This window comes from Bos indicus x Bos taurus, chromosome 3, assembly GCF_003369695.1.
Source record: "Bos indicus x Bos taurus breed Angus x Brahman F1 hybrid chromosome 3, Bos_hybrid_MaternalHap_v2.0, whole genome shotgun sequence".
NCBI classification, from domain to species: Eukaryota; Metazoa; Chordata; class Mammalia; order Artiodactyla; family Bovidae; genus Bos; species Bos indicus x Bos taurus.
The window spans coordinates 117,059,213-117,077,065 of record NC_040078.1 but is presented as its reverse complement, the minus strand read 5'-3'; the positions used below and the strand labels follow the sequence as shown (position 1 = coordinate 117,077,065).

The 17,853-nt window shown below is 50.6% G+C and overlaps 1 protein-coding gene across 2 annotated transcripts in view; it reads right to left on the bottom strand.

Annotated features, from left to right (window-relative positions):
• Window positions 1-13,763, bottom strand: part of MLPH (melanophilin) — a 46,252-nt gene extending 32,489 nt beyond the window's left edge. For both annotated transcript variants that reach the window (XM_027538005.1, XM_027538004.1), the window contains exons 1-2: window positions 13,612-13,763; window positions 6,649-6,782 (exon numbers count right to left, since the gene is read on the bottom strand). In XM_027538005.1, coding sequence (XP_027393806.1) covers window positions 6,649-6,758 — 110 coding nt within the window. In that variant the 5' untranslated portion in view covers window positions 6,759-6,782; window positions 13,612-13,763. The remainder of the gene's footprint in view (window positions 1-6,648; window positions 6,783-13,611) is intronic.
• Window positions 13,764-17,853: the final 4,090 nt, after the last annotated feature.

The following is a 17,853-nucleotide window of genomic DNA, read 5'->3' as shown; positions in this document are numbered from 1 at the left end:
CTAATTTGGAGACTTCTTTATCATTCTAATTTTAAGACTTTCTTTATAGGTCAAAGATGTAACTCATTGCCATTTCTGTTAAAATTTTCTTCTAATTTTTAAACATTAAACACTGTCTTTTAAAATTCAGATGTACATGTTTAGTCAATACTTATCGATATGCTGTGATTTCCACCTGTCTTGTCACAGGTAGGTTTCCCACCTCAAGATTAGGTACATGTTCATCTATATTTTCTTCCAGTAATTTTCATAGTTTCATGCTTTACATTTTTAATATATCAATTAGAAATTGAACTTAGGTCACACTCCCTCCCCAAGTCTTGTACTCACGGTCAACTGTCCCGACACTCTGCTTTAATTAATCCTTCCCTTTCTCACTGATATGAAATGCTGCCACTGTACTGGAAACTGTTACACACGCTTGGTCGCATTTTAGAACGTACAGGCTGGTTCACTGATTACTTACATGTGTGAAAGGCCCATGTTATGCTAATTAATGTGGCACCAAATACGTTTTGTTATCTCCTGGAATACGGCCCTGCTTATTAGTCTTATTTAAATTGCTGTGTCTTACGTCTTCATTTGCTATAATGTTTTTTTCATATTCCCCAAATGCCTTAGGAATTTGACACTAATTCCTCAAGAGCCAACATCATTGCAGCATTCTTCCCATACAGAGGATGGGATACCATCTGTTACAATTGACAGTTTTGGTATGTTGTTTAGTGATGCTTTATACTATTCTTTATTGGCTATTACATATTTCTTTTTTTATTGGAGTATAATTTCTTTACAGTGTTCTGTTGGTTTCTGCTGTACAATGAAGTGAGTCAGCCGTACGTCTACATATAGCGTCTCCCTCTTGGACGTCCCGCCCACTCCCCCATCTAGGTTATCACAGAACATCGAATTGAACTGCCTGTGCTATTCAGCAGGATCCCACTAGCTAGCTATTTTATACATGGGAGTGTACTTATGTCAAAGCTACTCTCCCAATCCACCTCACCTTCCCCTTCCTCCTTACGTACTTCATATTTTCTTTTTATAAATAGGATTTTTCTATGTACATTATGATTTGTTACCTCTGATGTCTACAAAGGGGACACTGATTTTATTTTATATTCTTGTATCTTATATAGCTAGACTACTAAATTCTCTCTCTTTTTTTTTTAATTTTGTAGGTAACTATCTTAGTTTTTACCTTCTGCAGGTAATAGTTTTGGCTTTCCCTGTCCATTGGTAACTATGTATTTTGTTACTTTCTCTAAGTGCATTGGCTAGCACTAATAGACGGAGAAGGCGATGGCACCCCACTCTAGTACTCTCGCCTGGAAAATCCCACGGACGGAGGAGCCTGGTAGGCTGCAGTCCATGGGGTCGCTAGAGTCAGACACGACTGAGCGACTTCACTTTCACTTTTCACTTTCATGCATTGGAGAAGGAAATGGCAACCCACTCCAGTGTTGTTGCCTGGAGAATCCCAGGGACGGGGAAGCCTGGTGGGCTGCCGTCTATGGGGTCACACAGAATTGGACACGACTGAAGCGACTTAGCAGCAGCAGCACTAATAAAACATTCTAAATTGGTCATGATAAGTGGCAATGAAAGAAATTCTTTTCTTGTTTCTAGCATTAATGTATCATGATGGCTATTGTTTGAAGCATTTTTTCGTCATGTTAAAAAAGTATCCTTTAATTTCAATTTTATTACTTAAAAAATCATCAAAAATAGTGTGCTACCAAACACTCTTCCACAGTACTGAGATAAGCATAAGTTTTGTCTCCTTAGCCGGTGACGTCCGATACAATTTCAGTGATGATGGAAACGTTCTATATTTGCTAGTCCAGTGTGGCAGCCACTATCCATGTGTGTGGCTACTGAAAACTTGACATCTGACTGATGAGACAGAAGAACTGATTTTTAAGTTGCGTTCAATTAATTTAAATAGACACACGTGGCTAGTGGCCTCCATGACAGCCTTAGGCATATTAAAATGGTGATTTAACTGAGCTGTATTTTTCCTCCTTTATCTTTGTTAATATAGGCTATCAGAGTGAGCCTAATGAACTTTTTTTTCCTGGTCTGAAGCGGTTTAAACAGCGTAGGAATTCTTTGTCCTTTGGGTACGTGAAAGATTAAAGATCTGAAGGGGTCCAGATGCTTTCATGGACTTTGAGAAGACATGTCTTAGGCACCTTGTCCCTTTAATGCGCCAGAAGAAGGAAGAGGGGCCTTCAGAGTAACCACAGAGAAAAGCAGGAAGGTGTGGGAAAAGAAACACCAGTTACAGACACGGGATCGGTGAGGAGGGCAGAGTCCAAGGTCAGGGAAGACTAGGGGCTGAGAAGGGGCTGAGAAGGGGCTGAGAATGGGCTTCGACTGGGCCCCGAGGCGTAGCTGCCAAGACAGACCAATGGGCCGTGAGGCAGATGGAAGGATGTGCAGCACTTGGATCATCTGAAATGAAGGGAGCAAGACGTGCCAGCATTTAGCAGGGCGCTGGGGCCAAAGGAAAGGCTTTCCGTGTTTTTTGTTTGTTCTTGGTTTTGCTTTGTTTGTTTCAATGTGGTGCTAGACCCTACTGACAGTCCAAGCAGAAGCCAGAGGACAGAAAGGGAGTAGCTGAGGCAGCTCCAGGAGCGGGGAGCAGAGGAAAGGTCCAGAGTGCCGGTGAGGACCCGGAGAGGGAAGACAGGGTGGATGTGAATATGGTAAGTGCAGGGGTCGGGGAGGTGGTGCCTGGCAGCCTTGAGCCTTCTGTGAGGAAGCAGGCGAGCTCATTCCAAGGCCCGGGGTCTTGGAGGGGAGTGAAGGCTTGATGAGGGGCCTAAAGGTTTCTGTGCATTTTGGGGTTTGGGGTCCTCTGGAGTGCAGCCCTGTGTTCTGAGGGGAAGCCAAGAATAACATCGCACTCCGCCCAGTAAATATCCCACTCCCCAGTCTCTGGTTGCACAAGTCAACTTCAGGGAGACATTATATCTGCCTGGGGCTAAATCAGAGGCTATATGGCCTCCCCCTTCCTCCTTAAATTCCCAAAATAGTCTGCAGGGAAAGCTGTTTGGAAGCTCCACAAGGCCTCCGTCACTCAGGAGCTAGCCTCCCAGGGACATCCTCCTGGTCAGTTTGGAGGGGAGCTGTCTGAGAGGTCTACCAGCAGGCCTGGTGGTCCCTGGAACAAATGTGTTCTATGCAGGACATCTCGTTAGGAGGCTCGCAGCGAACACAGACCAAGATGCTCCAGCCTGTGCCCTTCAACACTGGCTGGCATCCGTCTTCCCCACGGGGCCGCAAGTGTCCCCCACAAACGGCAGGAGGTCAGGCCTGGCCGAGGGGTCAGAGGCTTTCATGTTGTGGGGATGGTCTACGGGGCATTAGGCATTAGGGTCAGGGCCTGGGCCAGCTCGCTGGTCACTCACTTTGGCAGGAGAAGTCAAAGTGCTGGCCCTGCCACGTGGGAGAGGGTGCTGGAACCTTCGCCCAGGCCCTGCCCCAGTATCCTTTACAGGGGGATGCTCCCACTTGGGGAGAAAAACGGAGCAGCAACCCATCTAACACACACTTCTGTTCACTTTGTAAATATGAAATGAAACGCATTTTTGTTTGATTGTTTCCTAATGGGTATATTTGGTGCATCGTCTCTCAGTAAATCGACCTTGCTGGTGGTGAACCGACGTTGAGCGCACACACTGTGTCCATCTGATGTGATGGGAAAGTTCTTTCCGAGTAATGAATATGTTTGGTTCTTGGTTTCACAGTTTTTACCCCCCTATTGACTTTGTTCTCTCAATGACCTTGGTAAGGCTTTGAGCTGGCCCATCCATTTGGCCTCTCTTTTGGAGTGTGTCAAAGACATCAGAAACTCATCTGATTGCTGTACATTTGAAACTAACACAGCCTTGTAAATCAACTATATTTCAATAACAATTAAAAAAAACCCTGCTCATCTGAACAACCCCCGAGCCACTCAGTTTGTTACAGGCCCCGCTCAGTGCTCAGCTGAGGGCCAGTGCCTGCATTCAGGCCGTTGTTGATTCAGAGATTAGAGACCCAGGAACTGGGAGCACCATGAGGACCCCAAGGGACCATGCAGAAACCGCAGTGTGCTACAGAGACTGGGATATTGTGGTTGCAGGAAATGGATGGTTAACATGGAAATTGGTTAAATGCGGAGATTAACATTGAGATAAGGCCAGGAAGAAGGAGGTTTATGATTTTTTAAATGTCTTCAGTTTCGTAACAGACTGCTGGTATTTTAGCCGATGCACTCACTCTACAGGACCAGCGTCAGTGTCCACACGCCGAATGCCCTTCACTCAGCCCCGCGGTTTATCTTTCCAAGCGCATCACCAGCGGGCCGGTGCGCACAGGAGGAGCTAACAGAGGAGCACTCCCGGGGCGCCAGCATCCTCGCCTTGGCTCTGGCGTGGATTCTCCCAACCACCACCTCTCCGCACGCGGACACTTCCAGGGACCACGTCCTGCGCTGTTGTATTTAACAAGCTCACCCCTGATTGTCACATGTCTGGCCGAGAAGACGCTAAATTCTGAGCAGGAGGCTTCGGGGCCTTCTGAACAAGGACGTCACCCTGACCTTAAACGACTGACCAGGGACCTGACCTGATCCACCGGCCCCCCCAGGAGAGGGGTGTCACCAGCGGGATCCTTTGGAGACTTCCTTTCTAGCAGTAACTGGAGGCTACCAGGTTGTGTCTCCCCTTTGCAACCTGAAATGGCTACAAGAAATATGGAAAATAGGGTGATGGGGGTCAGCAGGGTGTGGTGCTCCCTATAGGCAGGAAACAGGAATTTCTGCAAAACTACCTGGGTTCTGCCTGGACAGAGGGAGGGGCTGACGCCCTCAAAGGTCTCCCTGGAGAACTGGGATCCCCCGCCCTCCGATCGATCTGTGCTTCTATAAAGGCATGGAATGGGAGGGTCTGAGCTGCCATTAAAAATAAGAGTGACAAGAGCTGGGCTTCCTGGGGGGCTGTGATCCCCAGACAGGAAGGACCAGGCGGGCTCGGTCACTAACAGCGTGTGGCCGTGGTCCCAGGCTCAGCTTCCAGGTTGAGGCAAAGACAGGAGACACGAGGCAAGGCGGGCGCCTGCCCCAGTCAGGACCGGGACGACGCCTGAGGCTGGCTCTGGGCCCTGGTCCTGGGGTTGTGGCCACTGATGGGAGTCAGGGCTCCAGACACCAGTGGGGTGAAAGCTGCTTCGTAATGAAAACCCTGGGGGTGACCTGCAGCCCAGGACAGAGCAGAGGGGAGGGGGGCTGTGCAGAGAGGCAGCAAGAAGCCTCCTGGTGCTGCCCCAGACCCTTCCCCACCATCACCAAGGGGTGCTGGGCTCCACTGAACTTGTTTCACTGGACAGCTTGTCAACACCTTGACTCCTAAGCTCCAGGCCCAGAAGAGAGTTGTGTGCTTGCTTTAGGCCACGGGATTTGGCTTGATTACAGTAGCCATGGCCTCTGTAGGTGGATACTCCCACAGTCCTGTCTTGCTGGGCTCCCGTCTGGTATGTGGGGGGCCGCCCTGTCCACCTCACATCTAATGGGCCACCCAGCGTCCACAGATCTGTGTCCTGGTTCCCTCCATACCTGTTCCGTCCTCAGCTTTCCCGGGTGAGGTGAGGACCCCTCCACAGCCACAGTTACTCAGGCCCTGACTCTGGAGTCATCCGTGACCTCAACGTTGCCCCTAAAATCAAGACCCCACAGCCAGCCCTTCAGCAAACTTGCTGGCTCCCCCTTGACAGCTCACCTGACCGCTTCTCAGTAGCCCGCCGGCTGCAGAGCAGAATCTGGGTCTTGTTACTCCCTCGCCTAAAGGCCTGCGGCCACGCAGAGAACAGCCAGTCCACGTCCCTGCTGGACCCTCGGCCCCCACCCCAGCTCTGACCTCCTCTCTGCCCTCCACCGCCAGGAGCCTTTCAGGCCTTTCCCTTGGCCACTTCCCACCTGCCTTGAGTCTTCACTTAACTTCTCCTTTGCAATAGGCCTGCAACCCACAAAATACCCCAAGGCAACAAGGGAGCCCAGGAGACAGCTAAGCCTTGGAGGTTTGGTGGAGGAAGAAGCAAAGCAGAGGAAGAACATTTAACACCAAGGGGGCTTTAGTTCAGCCCACGGGAGAGACCTGCAAGATGGTGCTGGGCCTCCACAGTGAGGATGGAGTGCCCCCAGTTCTGCTGGGAAGACGTAAAAGCCCGCCTTTGTCCTGAAAACCCTTGATCCTGGCTTCTGGGTGTTGCAGATCAGCATCAAGACTTTCCCTCTTCATCACCTTTACTCATGCAAGGCCGTGGTCTTAGCATTAGCAGAGAATGTCACCCTGGCGCTGGATCAAGTTGAAATAAAACTATTCAGGGAACGTCTGACCATCAGGAGGGAAGTCAGAGCTCCTGGTTTTAATTAAGGGGGAACTGAGGCCAGAAAGCACGTGACTTTCATCCAGTGTCCTCCACCGAGTTACTGCTGTCTGCCTGCCCAGAGGCCCCCAGGGATCCCCTCCAGAGATGCTAGGGCCAGCTGCACGGGCCCCAGCTGCATGGGTCCCAGGTGTGAGGGTCCCAGCTGCAAGGGCCCCAGCTGCACAGGTCCCAGCTGCACGGGTCCCAGCTGCGAGGGCCCCGCCACACACTCACTCTAGTCTTTCCTCTTCTTTCCTCCGAAGGTTGAAGTCCCGTTGAACCACCTCCCAGACATGCTTGGCCTCTTCATCCGTGAGCTTGGAAAGATCCAGTGTCTTCCCCATCTCTGCTGCTCGTCAAGGTCACACCTGGAGTAACACAGGGCCCAGCAGTCAGCCCAGGAAGCCTGTGCGGGTGCCGGGCGAGTCACAAAGGAAGAGACAACGCAGAAAACACCAATTTCCCAGGAGCTGGAACCTGGGTTAGGTCGTTTTTGAAAACAGGCAAACATGTGTCTGGAAACACACACAGTCAAAATAAGGGAACCCACGTGTAGAGTCCCCACAGCTCAGAGTCAGAATTCAGATGACACTGCCCTTTCTGGACACTGAAGATCTCAATTCACACCAAGAGGACAAAGGAAGGAAAACCCAGCTGTCACAAACCAAGAGAAGCAGAAGCAGAACCACCTTTCTCGCTACTCAGGGTGCGCTCCGTGGACCAGCAGCATCTCCCGGAGCCTGTGAGAAATGCAGACTCCCAGGCCCGGGCCCTCCTGATTCAGGATCTGCGTTCTGACAAGGTCCTCGAGGGGTCCTCCACCTGTCTCCACCCCCCACCCCCAGCACGCCCACCCCTTGAGCGTGTCTTCACACCTCCTAACAGCTGGTGGAGCATCATTTCATATATCGTGATGACCGTGACCTCCCCCTGGCACTCGGGGACACATTCTGGTGCCCCCACCTCTCTGGTCTGTGGCAGGTGGACAGCTGACCCTTGGCCAGAGACCACGATTGCTGCACTCAGTCCAGCTCTGTTCTGGCAGGAGGGGGCTGGGGGGCAGATTCTGTTTGGGTGATGGGATCCTGGTGGGAACTGAAAGCTCAAGAATCTCTGTGCGACTTCAGCGAGTCTTCATGAAGGACCGAAACCCGCTTTTCAGGAATATCAGAGAAGGGACCCAGTCTGTCTGGTCTCACTGGGAAGCCTCAAACACCAACCAAAGACGCAAATCTGCTTCTGAATTCTGAGCAGCATCTCCATTCACTGACGCTGACCTCCTGAAAGTGATCTCTGTGCAAATGCAAGCAACACTTGCTCTGTGCTAGAAAGCAAGTTTGCTCTACAAGAGGTTAATTATGAAGAGTGTCATTTTCTGAATAACACTCTGATACCACTTGAAATGAAAGTGGCCACAGAGATCCGGTGGCTGTCAAACTATGCCTTAAAATAGGTGAAAAATAATTTCTAATTTTTTTTTTGCACTGACCCTCTCAATATTTCCAAACTCAAGCACTGCACTATGCATGTTGTATTAATAGGATGCCCTGATGGGTCAGAATCATTCAAATTATTTTCTTTACACTTGAACTGAGATTTTTGGACATGAAAAACATTAAACCCAAACTGACTCTTGATGCTTCCCCAGAGCATATAGCTTCTGTTTGTCTTTAAAAAATGGAACAAAAAGTCATTTGATGGATGCCTGGGGTTTATTCCTCTTTGCTTTTTACTGTCGTTGAGGAAATTCTATCATAAGAAGAACATTCATTTGAAATTCTATTTTCAGAGCAGATGAAAGCTGTGACTATCAGCTGAGTAGTCAGCATTCTCTCTCCTCTCCTAAAGGAAAAGTCACAATTTCAGGCTTCATTTCAAGAAACTTAACTTGTGAGGTGTGAGGGAGAAAAACAAAACAAAAAGAAACCAGTATATTTTCCTTGCCATGCAAGCTTAACTGTCTTAGAGTGGGTCAGTGACTGATGACCCATGGATGAAGGACCCACTGGGGGTCAGAACGCCTGCCTGGAGGCTTCGCACCCAGAGGACGCACCCCGTGCCCCTCTCAAGCCTGTCTCTTCTGTTTGATGCTTCTTTCTAACGAGGATGGCAACTGGCTTCCCTGCGCAGACAGCAAAGTCGATCGCAGCCTAGGGACTGGCGATACTGGGCCAGGGAGTCACCTCCAGAGAGCAGGGTGCCTGCCAGGGACGGGGTGGGGAAGACACCCAGGCTGGCTGCCCGCTGCCTGGAGTGAGGCCGGGCAGAAGCTGCTGAGACGTGAACAGAGAGATGGCCAGGGCACAGTGCTTCAAGGGAACCAGGGCATCATGACTTAGCACCAACTCAGAGGTGCCAGGGTTGACCCTGAGTTATTAAGTGAAAGTGTTCATCTCTCAGTCGTGTCCGACAGCTTGTGACCACCCCCCACCCCCTACACCCCATGGACTGTAGCCTGCCTATGTCCATGGGATTCTCCAGGCAAGAATACCGGAGTGTGTAGTTATTCCCCTCTCCAGGGGATCTTCCTGACCCAGGGATCAAACTCAGGTCTCAAACACTGCAGGCAGATTCTTCACAGTCTAAGCCACCAGGGAAACGGATGTGTGTTCATGATGCTGTTTGGTGAAGCCAGGAATGAGGTGATACAGAGTTTGAAGAACAAGCATCCCACGTAGCTAACCCAAGAGCGGACTGTCGGTACTTCATGGGGTAGACATAATCTGAAAACTTTTACTCTGGTGCCTGTTTTTAGCTCTGGCCCAACTTCTGGGTGAGCAGGCGGTGCTGGGAGAGGAGGGGAGGAGAGTGATTGCAAACTTCAGACCCACCCCATCCATCGGACCCTATGCCATGCAGCCGGGAGGTGATGCCTCCCAGGGAAGCAGGTTCCCAGGGCAGCCAGGGGTCAGCAGCCTGTGGTCCCCGACACGGGGCTTTATTACGGTGACCAACCTTCCCATTCAGTGAGTTGATGAAGTGCAGAGGCTTAAAGGTTTTAATTATTTTTGTTAGTTTACTTTGGTGGTGGTGGTGGTGGTGATGGGTGGGTGGAGGTGGTAGTTTTAAAGCTTTTTTTTTCCATCTTGGACCCAGTTGGTTCTAGCTAGTTTTTTTTTTTTTTAACTTTTAATTTTTCATTAGGGTGCAGCCAATTAACCGACAGTGTGATAGTTTCACGTGAACCGCCGAGACTCAGCCATACATACACATGTATCCCTTTCTCCCCCAAACTCCCCTCCCATCCAGGCTGCCACATAACATTGAGCAGAGTTCCCTGTGCTATACAGTAGGTCCTTGATGGTTATCCATTTAAAATATAGCAGCGTGTACATGTCCGTCCCAAACTCCCTATCCATCCCATTCTCCTATCTTTCCAAGGGCAGTGGTAAGTTCATTCTCTTTGAGTCTGCTTCTGTTTTATAAATTCATTTGTATAATTTCTTTTTAGATTACACATATAAGGAATGTCAAACCATATTTCTTCTTCTCTGACAGACTTTGCTCAGTATGACAATCTCTAGATCATCCATGTTGCTGCAAATGGCATTTCAGTTTTAACGGCAGAGTAATATTCCATTACTTAACCAACAAAGTTCTGTCTAGTCAAAGTTATGGTTTTTTTCCAGTAGTCATGTATGGATATGAGAATTGGACTATAAAGAAAGCTGAACACTGAAGAATTGATGCCTTTGAACTGTGGTGTTGGAGAAGACTCTTGAGAGTCCCTTGGACTGCAAGGAGATTCAACCAGTCCATCCTAAAGGAGATCAGTCCTGAATATTCATTGGAAGGACAGATGCTAAAGCTGAAACTCCAATACTTGGCCACCTGACGTGAAGAACTGACTCCTTGGAAAAGAGCCTGATGCTGGGAAAGAGTGAGGGCAGGAGGAGAAGGGGATGATAGAGGATGAGATGGTTGGATGGCATCACGGACAAAATGGACATGAATTTGAGCAAGCTCCGGGAGTTGGTGATGGACAGGGAAGCCTGGTAATGCAGTCCATGGAGTCGCAAAGAGTTGGACATGACGGAGTGACTGAACTGAACTGAATATTCCATTGTATATATGTACCACATTTTCTTTATCCATTTCTCTGTTGGTAGACATTTAGGTTGCTAAAGCTTTTTAAAAACTATCTTTAGAAAATAACCTTAAACTGAATGGAGAATATGCTTGATTTCAGAAACCAAAGGGCATAAACTGAAAGACACTGGCAATTGGGCCATGAGCTGTTAGCACCCTTCCGGCTTGTGTCAGGCTGGTATGTTGATGGGGCACTTGGGATGTGGTAGAAGGGCCTGCCAGATGCTCTGTCAGGTATGGCCACACGTAAGGACCCTGGATTCATGGAGGGGGCAGCCTTTCAGCCATGGTCATCTCTCCTACCACTCCCCTCTTTGCTCACCAAGACCCTGGTCTCCACCAGGTATCCCTCCAACCACCACAGTCAGGGGGGAAATGTGGGAGCAGAGCCTGACCTGGGTCTGCCTAAGTGCCCTGCTAACACAGGTCATTCCAGACCCACAGAGCGGACAGGGTTCTGACCTGCCCTGGCCCGGGGGAACCTCCCAGGGTGTGCGTGCTGGGGAGGGCAGACTCCCCAGGCTCTATCTGCCCCTGGTTCCACTCGGGTGTAGATAACACCTAGTCATGAGCTTCCTGAACAAAACACTTTCAATTTGTGCCTGGTCCAGGGCTCAGATTTAATCACATTGTTAATCTTTGAGACTGTTAGCCCTCCCCAGTCATTTGTAAGTTGTAATGGAGGAAAAAGAACCTTACATGGAAGTTAATGAGTTGGAAAGAGACAGTGGAACTGGTTTTACAAAGCGGGTAGCCTAAACCCGGATCACTGCATCTCAGTCGTGGCTCATCTGTGTCTGTTAAAGATTTGAGTTCATATTTTGACCCCATTAAGGGGAAATATGGGTGGGGGTTCTTCCTACACACAACTTGGGCTGGAGGGGCCCCCTGAGCCTGGGAACAAACGCAAGAATGAGTCCTCACGGCCATCACCGCCTGAGCTGATAAACTTTCCAGCAAGCCCAAGTTCCTCTTCAACACCCTACTAACAATGGCAGGAATGCGCTCTGACTCAGAACCAGGTGGGTGACCCTTACCGATAAAAGTACAGGCACATTCAGGGGAAAGGCTCAGGTGCTAGCTGGGGGCAGGGGGGCTGTGCATTAACCCTTTGTGGCTGCTTCCCAAATGCTGTCCTCAGAGTGGGGCTGTGAGGTTACTTCTGCAGGCAGGGCTGGCTTCCCAGACACGCAACCAACCCCTCAACCTTCCTCAGCAGCAACATGAGCACGTTTCCATCCTGCCCCTGCAGGTGCTCTGAAATCACCCCAGCAGCTCGGGCCCTGCTGCTTGCCTCCCTCTTGCTCCATCTCTCCACTCTCTCAGCTCCCTGGGGAGCTGCTGGAAACCTTGTTTCTACACGGACATCCTTCCACACTTGCACGAATCCTCAGCTACAGACTCCAGAGCAAGGATGGAGCCCCAGGTGATGCTGCAGGACAAGGATGCCCTGAGGGTCAGGGGCTGGGCTCCAATCCTGGTTCAGGCACCAGCCAGTCCCCATGACTGAGGACCAGTCCCCTTCCTCTGCAGTCTCAGCGTTTACAGCTGTGCCATGACTTCTCCAGCTCTCTCTAGCTTTGGGTGACACCAGGATGTCAGAATTAGAGGGAGAGGTCATAGGGTGGGTGCAGGGGAGGGGGCCTCATCCTCCAGAGATTGCTTCTGCAGAGACCTAATGGCAGGGGCGGGGGCCCCCATAGGCCATCACCATGCTGCCATCCGAGGGCCCCAAAGCCACCCTTCCGAGTAGCCTGCAGGGCTCTGGCTCCTCTTCACCAATCCCCAAGCCTCCCCCTGAGCTGGCCTTAACGTTTCAGTCACTAATGCCTTAATCAATAAGGTCCCTTGCCTGCTAGTCTGTGTGCCTGGACCAGTCCTCAGTCACTCCTGCGGGGCACCTACCACTGCGTCCAGAGTTTGGACGTAGGGGGAGCGCAGGGACCTATGACTGGTGCTTGGATTCTAAGGCATGAGGCCCTGGAGGCCCAGGTACGGGGCTTTTGCCCAAGAAAGCTGGGTCTTGCTGAGGCCTAGTGGAGTGGCCAACAGAGGGCTAGATGGTAAAAGATGGACGTGAGTGGCTGAACCCAGGTGCCAATGTCACTGCTCCCCCACCATGGTCTTTAAGCCTGACCATCTCCCTGGGCTTCATGCCGATGGGCATTGCTGCCTTCGCACCCAGTGGGCCAGTGGGGCCTCGCCACCCCCTCAATCACTCCAGCCTCTCAGAAAGCAATATGGAACTAAGACGGAAAAAATCAAACACAGAAAAATGTAAAGGTCCCAGCCCAGCTGAAAATGGAGTGGGGTTCTCAACACGTGGTTAAGGTGTGCAGGACATAGGTGTCTGAGCTCGGGAGACTGGAGGGCCTTCGTAGGCAGGGCTGGCTCGGGCTTCCCAGGAGGTGCTCGTGTAAAGAGGAGATGCCAGAGACAAGTGTTTGATCCCTGGTGGGTTGGGAAGGTCCCCTGGAGGAGGGCATGGCAACCCCCTCCAGTATTCCTGCCTGGAGCACCCCATGGACAGAGGAGCCTGGCAGGCCACAGCTGAAGCGTGCCTCACTTTCTGGCTTGGGCAGGGGCCTGGGGCCAGTGGCCACTACCTGACTCCCTTCACCTGCAGACCCGTCCCCTGGGCCCTGTGGGCTGGTCTGCGGGCCTGTCAGCAAACACAATTCCAATACGAGTGGGGCTTTCAGGGGCCCCAAGTCCAGGACACCTCCTCCCATGCCAGGACGCCCTAGGGCTCTCTTTCTGGCAGGACTCGCTCCCCAAACAGCCTCCGCCCGAGGAGTGACCTGCCCCCACTTAGTCTCGGAGCGGCAGGCTCAGCCCTGTCTGCAGAGCCATCGCCAACAGGACTTCTGATGGAAACCATCGATTTGCCCAAAATGGGCTCCTGAGGACCCAGACCTCCGGTTAGGCTTTCCAGGTGAAGCTTGGCTTTGGGGTTCGGGGAGGGGGGATGGGTGGGGGGCTAGGAGCGTCCTCCTCACCAGTCAGGAGGGACCGAGGCCTGGGGGGCTGTTGGGGGCGTTTTCACACCGGCGGGGCTGCAGCCAGCACCGCGGACCCGCCCCACGCCCGGGTTCTCCCTGAACTCACCGACTCCGTTCCCAGGGGTGTCGGCCCTGACCGCCGGGACTCCGGGGTTGCCCGCTCCGGTCCTGCCAGGGAGAGCGAGGCGACCGGGCGGCGTCGGGGCTCAGGGCTCTGAGGCCAGGCGGGCCGATCGGGCCGGGCAGGGCGCAGGGCGGCGGGAGGGCGAGGTCCGGGCGCCCGCGGGGATCACGAGGGCCGCGCCCGCCCCGCCCAGCTCCGGGAGCAGCTAGCACCTCCGGGTGCGGGCGGCGAGTGGGGCGGGCACCCGGGCGCCCGCGCGGGAGGCGCCCGCGCCAGGCAGAGACCATCGCTCCTCGCCCACAGGCCGCTTGGCGGAGGAAGGCGGCGGCGGCGGCGGGGAGGGCAGGCCCGGGCCCGCACCTGGGGAGTCGGGCCGGTAACGCGGCCGCCGCGGTAGCCCTCGGCGCGGAGGGACCGGGGGGCCTTTCGCGCCCTCGGACCGCACGCTTTCTGACTTAATTCCCATCCCAGCTCTGCAGTTTACTCTGCTATTCACTCCGGCTTCACAGAAGGGATACCGAGGCTCAAGAAGGCGCCTTCCCTAAAGCCTCCGACTAACGCGTGGGAAAGCCGGCGGGTAAGGGGGACTTTGGGCGAGAAGCCTCAGCCCCAGGATCGCCGCCGCGGGAAGGGTCCCGAGACCTCGCCCATCAAGAAAAGTCGGCGTAGTCAGCATCCGCACGCAGACCGGGCGGGAATAGACCGGAGGGTGCCCTCGGCGGGGAGAGCGGAGGGCAGCCGGGGAACCTCCTCCGAGCCTGCCGCCGCTTCTCTCTCCACGAGCTCAGTTCAGTCGCTCAGTCGTGTCCAACTCTGCGACCCAATGAACTGCAGCAGGCCAGGCCTCCCTGTCCATCACCAACTCCCGGAGTTTGCTTAAACTCATGCCCATTGAGTTGGTGATGCCATCCAACCGTCTCATCCTCTGTCGCTCACTTCTCCCGCCTTCAATCTTTCCCACGATCAGGGTCTTTTCCAGTGAGTCGGTTCTTCACATCAGGTGGCTCAGTTCAGTTCAGTTCAGTTCAGTCGCTCAGTCTTGTCCGACTCGTTGAGACCCCATGAATCGCAGCAGGCCAGGCCTCCCTGTCCATCACCAACTCCCTGAGTTCACTCAAACTCAGGTCCATCCAGTCGGTGATGCCATCCAGCCATCTCATCCTGTCGTCCCCTTCTCCTGCCCCCAATCCCTCCCAGCATCCAAGTCTTTTCCAATGAGTCAACTTTTCTCATGAGGTGGCCAAAGTACTGGACTTTCAGCTTTAGCATCATTCTTCCAAAGAACACCCAGGACTGATCTCCTTCAGAATGGACTGGTTGGATCTCCTTGGAGTCCAGGGGACTCTCAAGAGTCTTCTCCAACACCACAGTTCAAAAGCATCAATTCTTCGGCACTCAGCTTTCTTCACAGTCCAACTCTCACATCCATACATGACCACTGGGAAAACCATAGCCTTGACTAGACGGACTTTGTTGGCAAAGTACTGTCTCTGCTTTTGAATATGCTATCTAGGTTGGTCATAACTTTTCTTCCAAGGAGTAAGCGTCTTTTAATTTCATGGCTGAAGTCACCATCTGCAGTGATTTGGGAGCCCCCAAAAATGAAGTCTGACACTGTTTCCACTGTTCCCATCTATTTCCCATGAAGTGATGGGACCAGATGTCATGATCTTCTTTTTCTGACTGTTGAGCTTTAAGCCAACTTTTTCACTCTCCTCTTTCACTTTCATCAAGAGGCTTTTGAATTCCTCTTCACTTTCTGCCATAAGGGTGGTGTCATCTGCATATCTGAGGTTATTGATATTTCTCCTAGCAATCTTGATTCCAGTTTGTGCTTCTTCCAGCCCAGCGTTTCTCATAATGTACTCTGCATATAAGTTAAATAAGCAGGGTGACAATATACAGCCTTGATGTACTCCTTTTCCTATTTGGAACCAGTCTGTTGTTTCATGTCCAGTCTAACTGTTGCTTCCTGACCTGCATACAGGTTTCTCAAGAGGCAGGTCAGGTGGTCTGGTATTCCCATCTCTTGAAGAATTTTCCACAGTTTATTGTGATCCACACAGTCAAAGGCTTTGGCATAATCAATAAAGCAGAAATAGATGTTTTTCTGGAACTCTCTTGCTTTTTCCATGATCCAGCGCATGTTGGCAATTTGATGTCTGGTTCCTCTGCCTTTTCTAAAACCAGCTTGAACATCTGGAAGTTCACGGTTCACGTATTGCTGAAGCCTGGCTTGGAGAATTTTGGGCATTACTTTACTAGCGTGTGAGATGAGTGCAATTGTGCAGTAGTTTGAGCATTCTTTGGCATTACCTTTCTTTGGGATTGGACTGAAAACTGACCTTTTCCAGTCCTGTGGCCACTGCTGAGTTTTCCAAATTTGCTGGCATACTGAGTGCAGCACTTTCACAACATCATCTTTCAGGATTTGAAATAGCTCAACTGGAATTCCATCACCTCCACTAGCTTTGTTCATAGTGATGCTTTCTAAGGCCCACTTGACTTCACATTCCAGGATATCTGGCTCTAGGTGAGTGATCACACCATCATGATTATCTGGTCGTGAAGATCTTTTTTGTACAGTTCTTCTGTGTATTCTTGCCACCTCTTCTTAATGTCTTCTGCTTCTGTTAGGTCCATACCATTTCAGGAGCACCTCAAATCCACAGGGCCCCAAGTACCACCAGCAGCTCCAGCCCACCGTGCCCGCTTGTCCTTCCCAAATCCCCTGGACATTAAGGGCGTCACCACCTTCCCTCTCCTTTCCGGACTAGGGCGCATGAGAGCCATGCTCGCCTTCTCCCTCTCCCTTACCGAAAGAAGATCGAACAAGAAGTACATTCTTACCCTCAGAAACTAGTTTTCCATATCTGTGAAATGGGAATACGAACATAAAGAAATACATAAATGATCAGGGTTATTAGGTGAATGGACACGAATATCTCCATTTTGCAGAAGAGGAAATTATACCTTACAGGATTTTTGTGACCTCACATTGGATAATTTATAAGGCGTTTTCAAAAGCCACACATTTCTGCTCTGGTTAGAGTGTTGGTTGTCTGCTGTGTGAAGCACTGTAAGTGCATTTGGGTTATTTCAGGCCCCCAGGGTGGTAGCAGCTCTGGCCAAACACCATCCGCTGTGTGTGCGAACCCAGAAATAGGGACATTTAACCCAGAGTTTCCAGAAACCCTATGAACAATTCTTGTGTTTTTCACTTCCTTACTATAAACTTTACAATTGCTTATAAATTAACAGATCCCTTAAAAGTTGCTATCAGAACTGTAAATTGCTTAAGGCAAAAGTTAATTTTTTTTAATCTTTCACCGATTTTTTGTTTTTAAATTGAATATAGTTGGTTTACAACACTGTGTTAGTTTCAGGTGTTAGTTTCACAGCAAAGTGATTGACACACACATATTGCTTTTCAGATTCCCTTTGCATTATAAATTATTACAAGATTTTGAATATGTTCCACATATTATACAGTACGTCCTTGTTTATTATTTCATATATGCTATGCTATGCTAAGTCACTTCAGTCGTGTCCGACTCCCACCAGGCTCCCCCGTCCCTGGGATTCTCCAGGCAAGAACACTGGAGTGGGTTGCCATTTCCTTCTCCAGTGCATGAAAGTGAAAAGTGAAAGTGAAGTCGCTCAGTCATGTCCAACTCTTAGCGACCCCATGGATTGCAGCCTACCAGGCTTCTCTGTCCATGGGATTTTCCAAGCAAGAGTACTGGAGTGGGGTGCCATTGCCTTCTCCATATTTCATATATAGTAGTGTGTATATATTAATCCCAAACCTCTAATTTATCTCTCTCCTCCTCTCCTCTTTGGGAACCATAAGTTTGTTTTCTGTGTCTGTGAGTCTTTCTGTTTTATAAAAATAAGTTCATTTGTATCCTCCTTTTAAATTCCATATATAAGTGATATCATATGATATTTGTCTCTATCTGATTTACTTCACTTGGTATGATAATCTCTAGGTCCATTCATGTTGCTGTGCATGGCAATATTTCATTCTTTTTTATGGCTGAGTAAGCCTTTGACTGTGTGGATCACAATAAACTGGAAAATTCTGAGAGAGATGGGAATACCAGACCACCTGACCTGCCTCTTGAGAAACCTGTATGCAGGTCAGGAAGCAACAGTTAGAACTGGACATGGAACAACAGACTGGTTCCACATAGGAAAAGGAGTACATCAAGGCTGTATTGT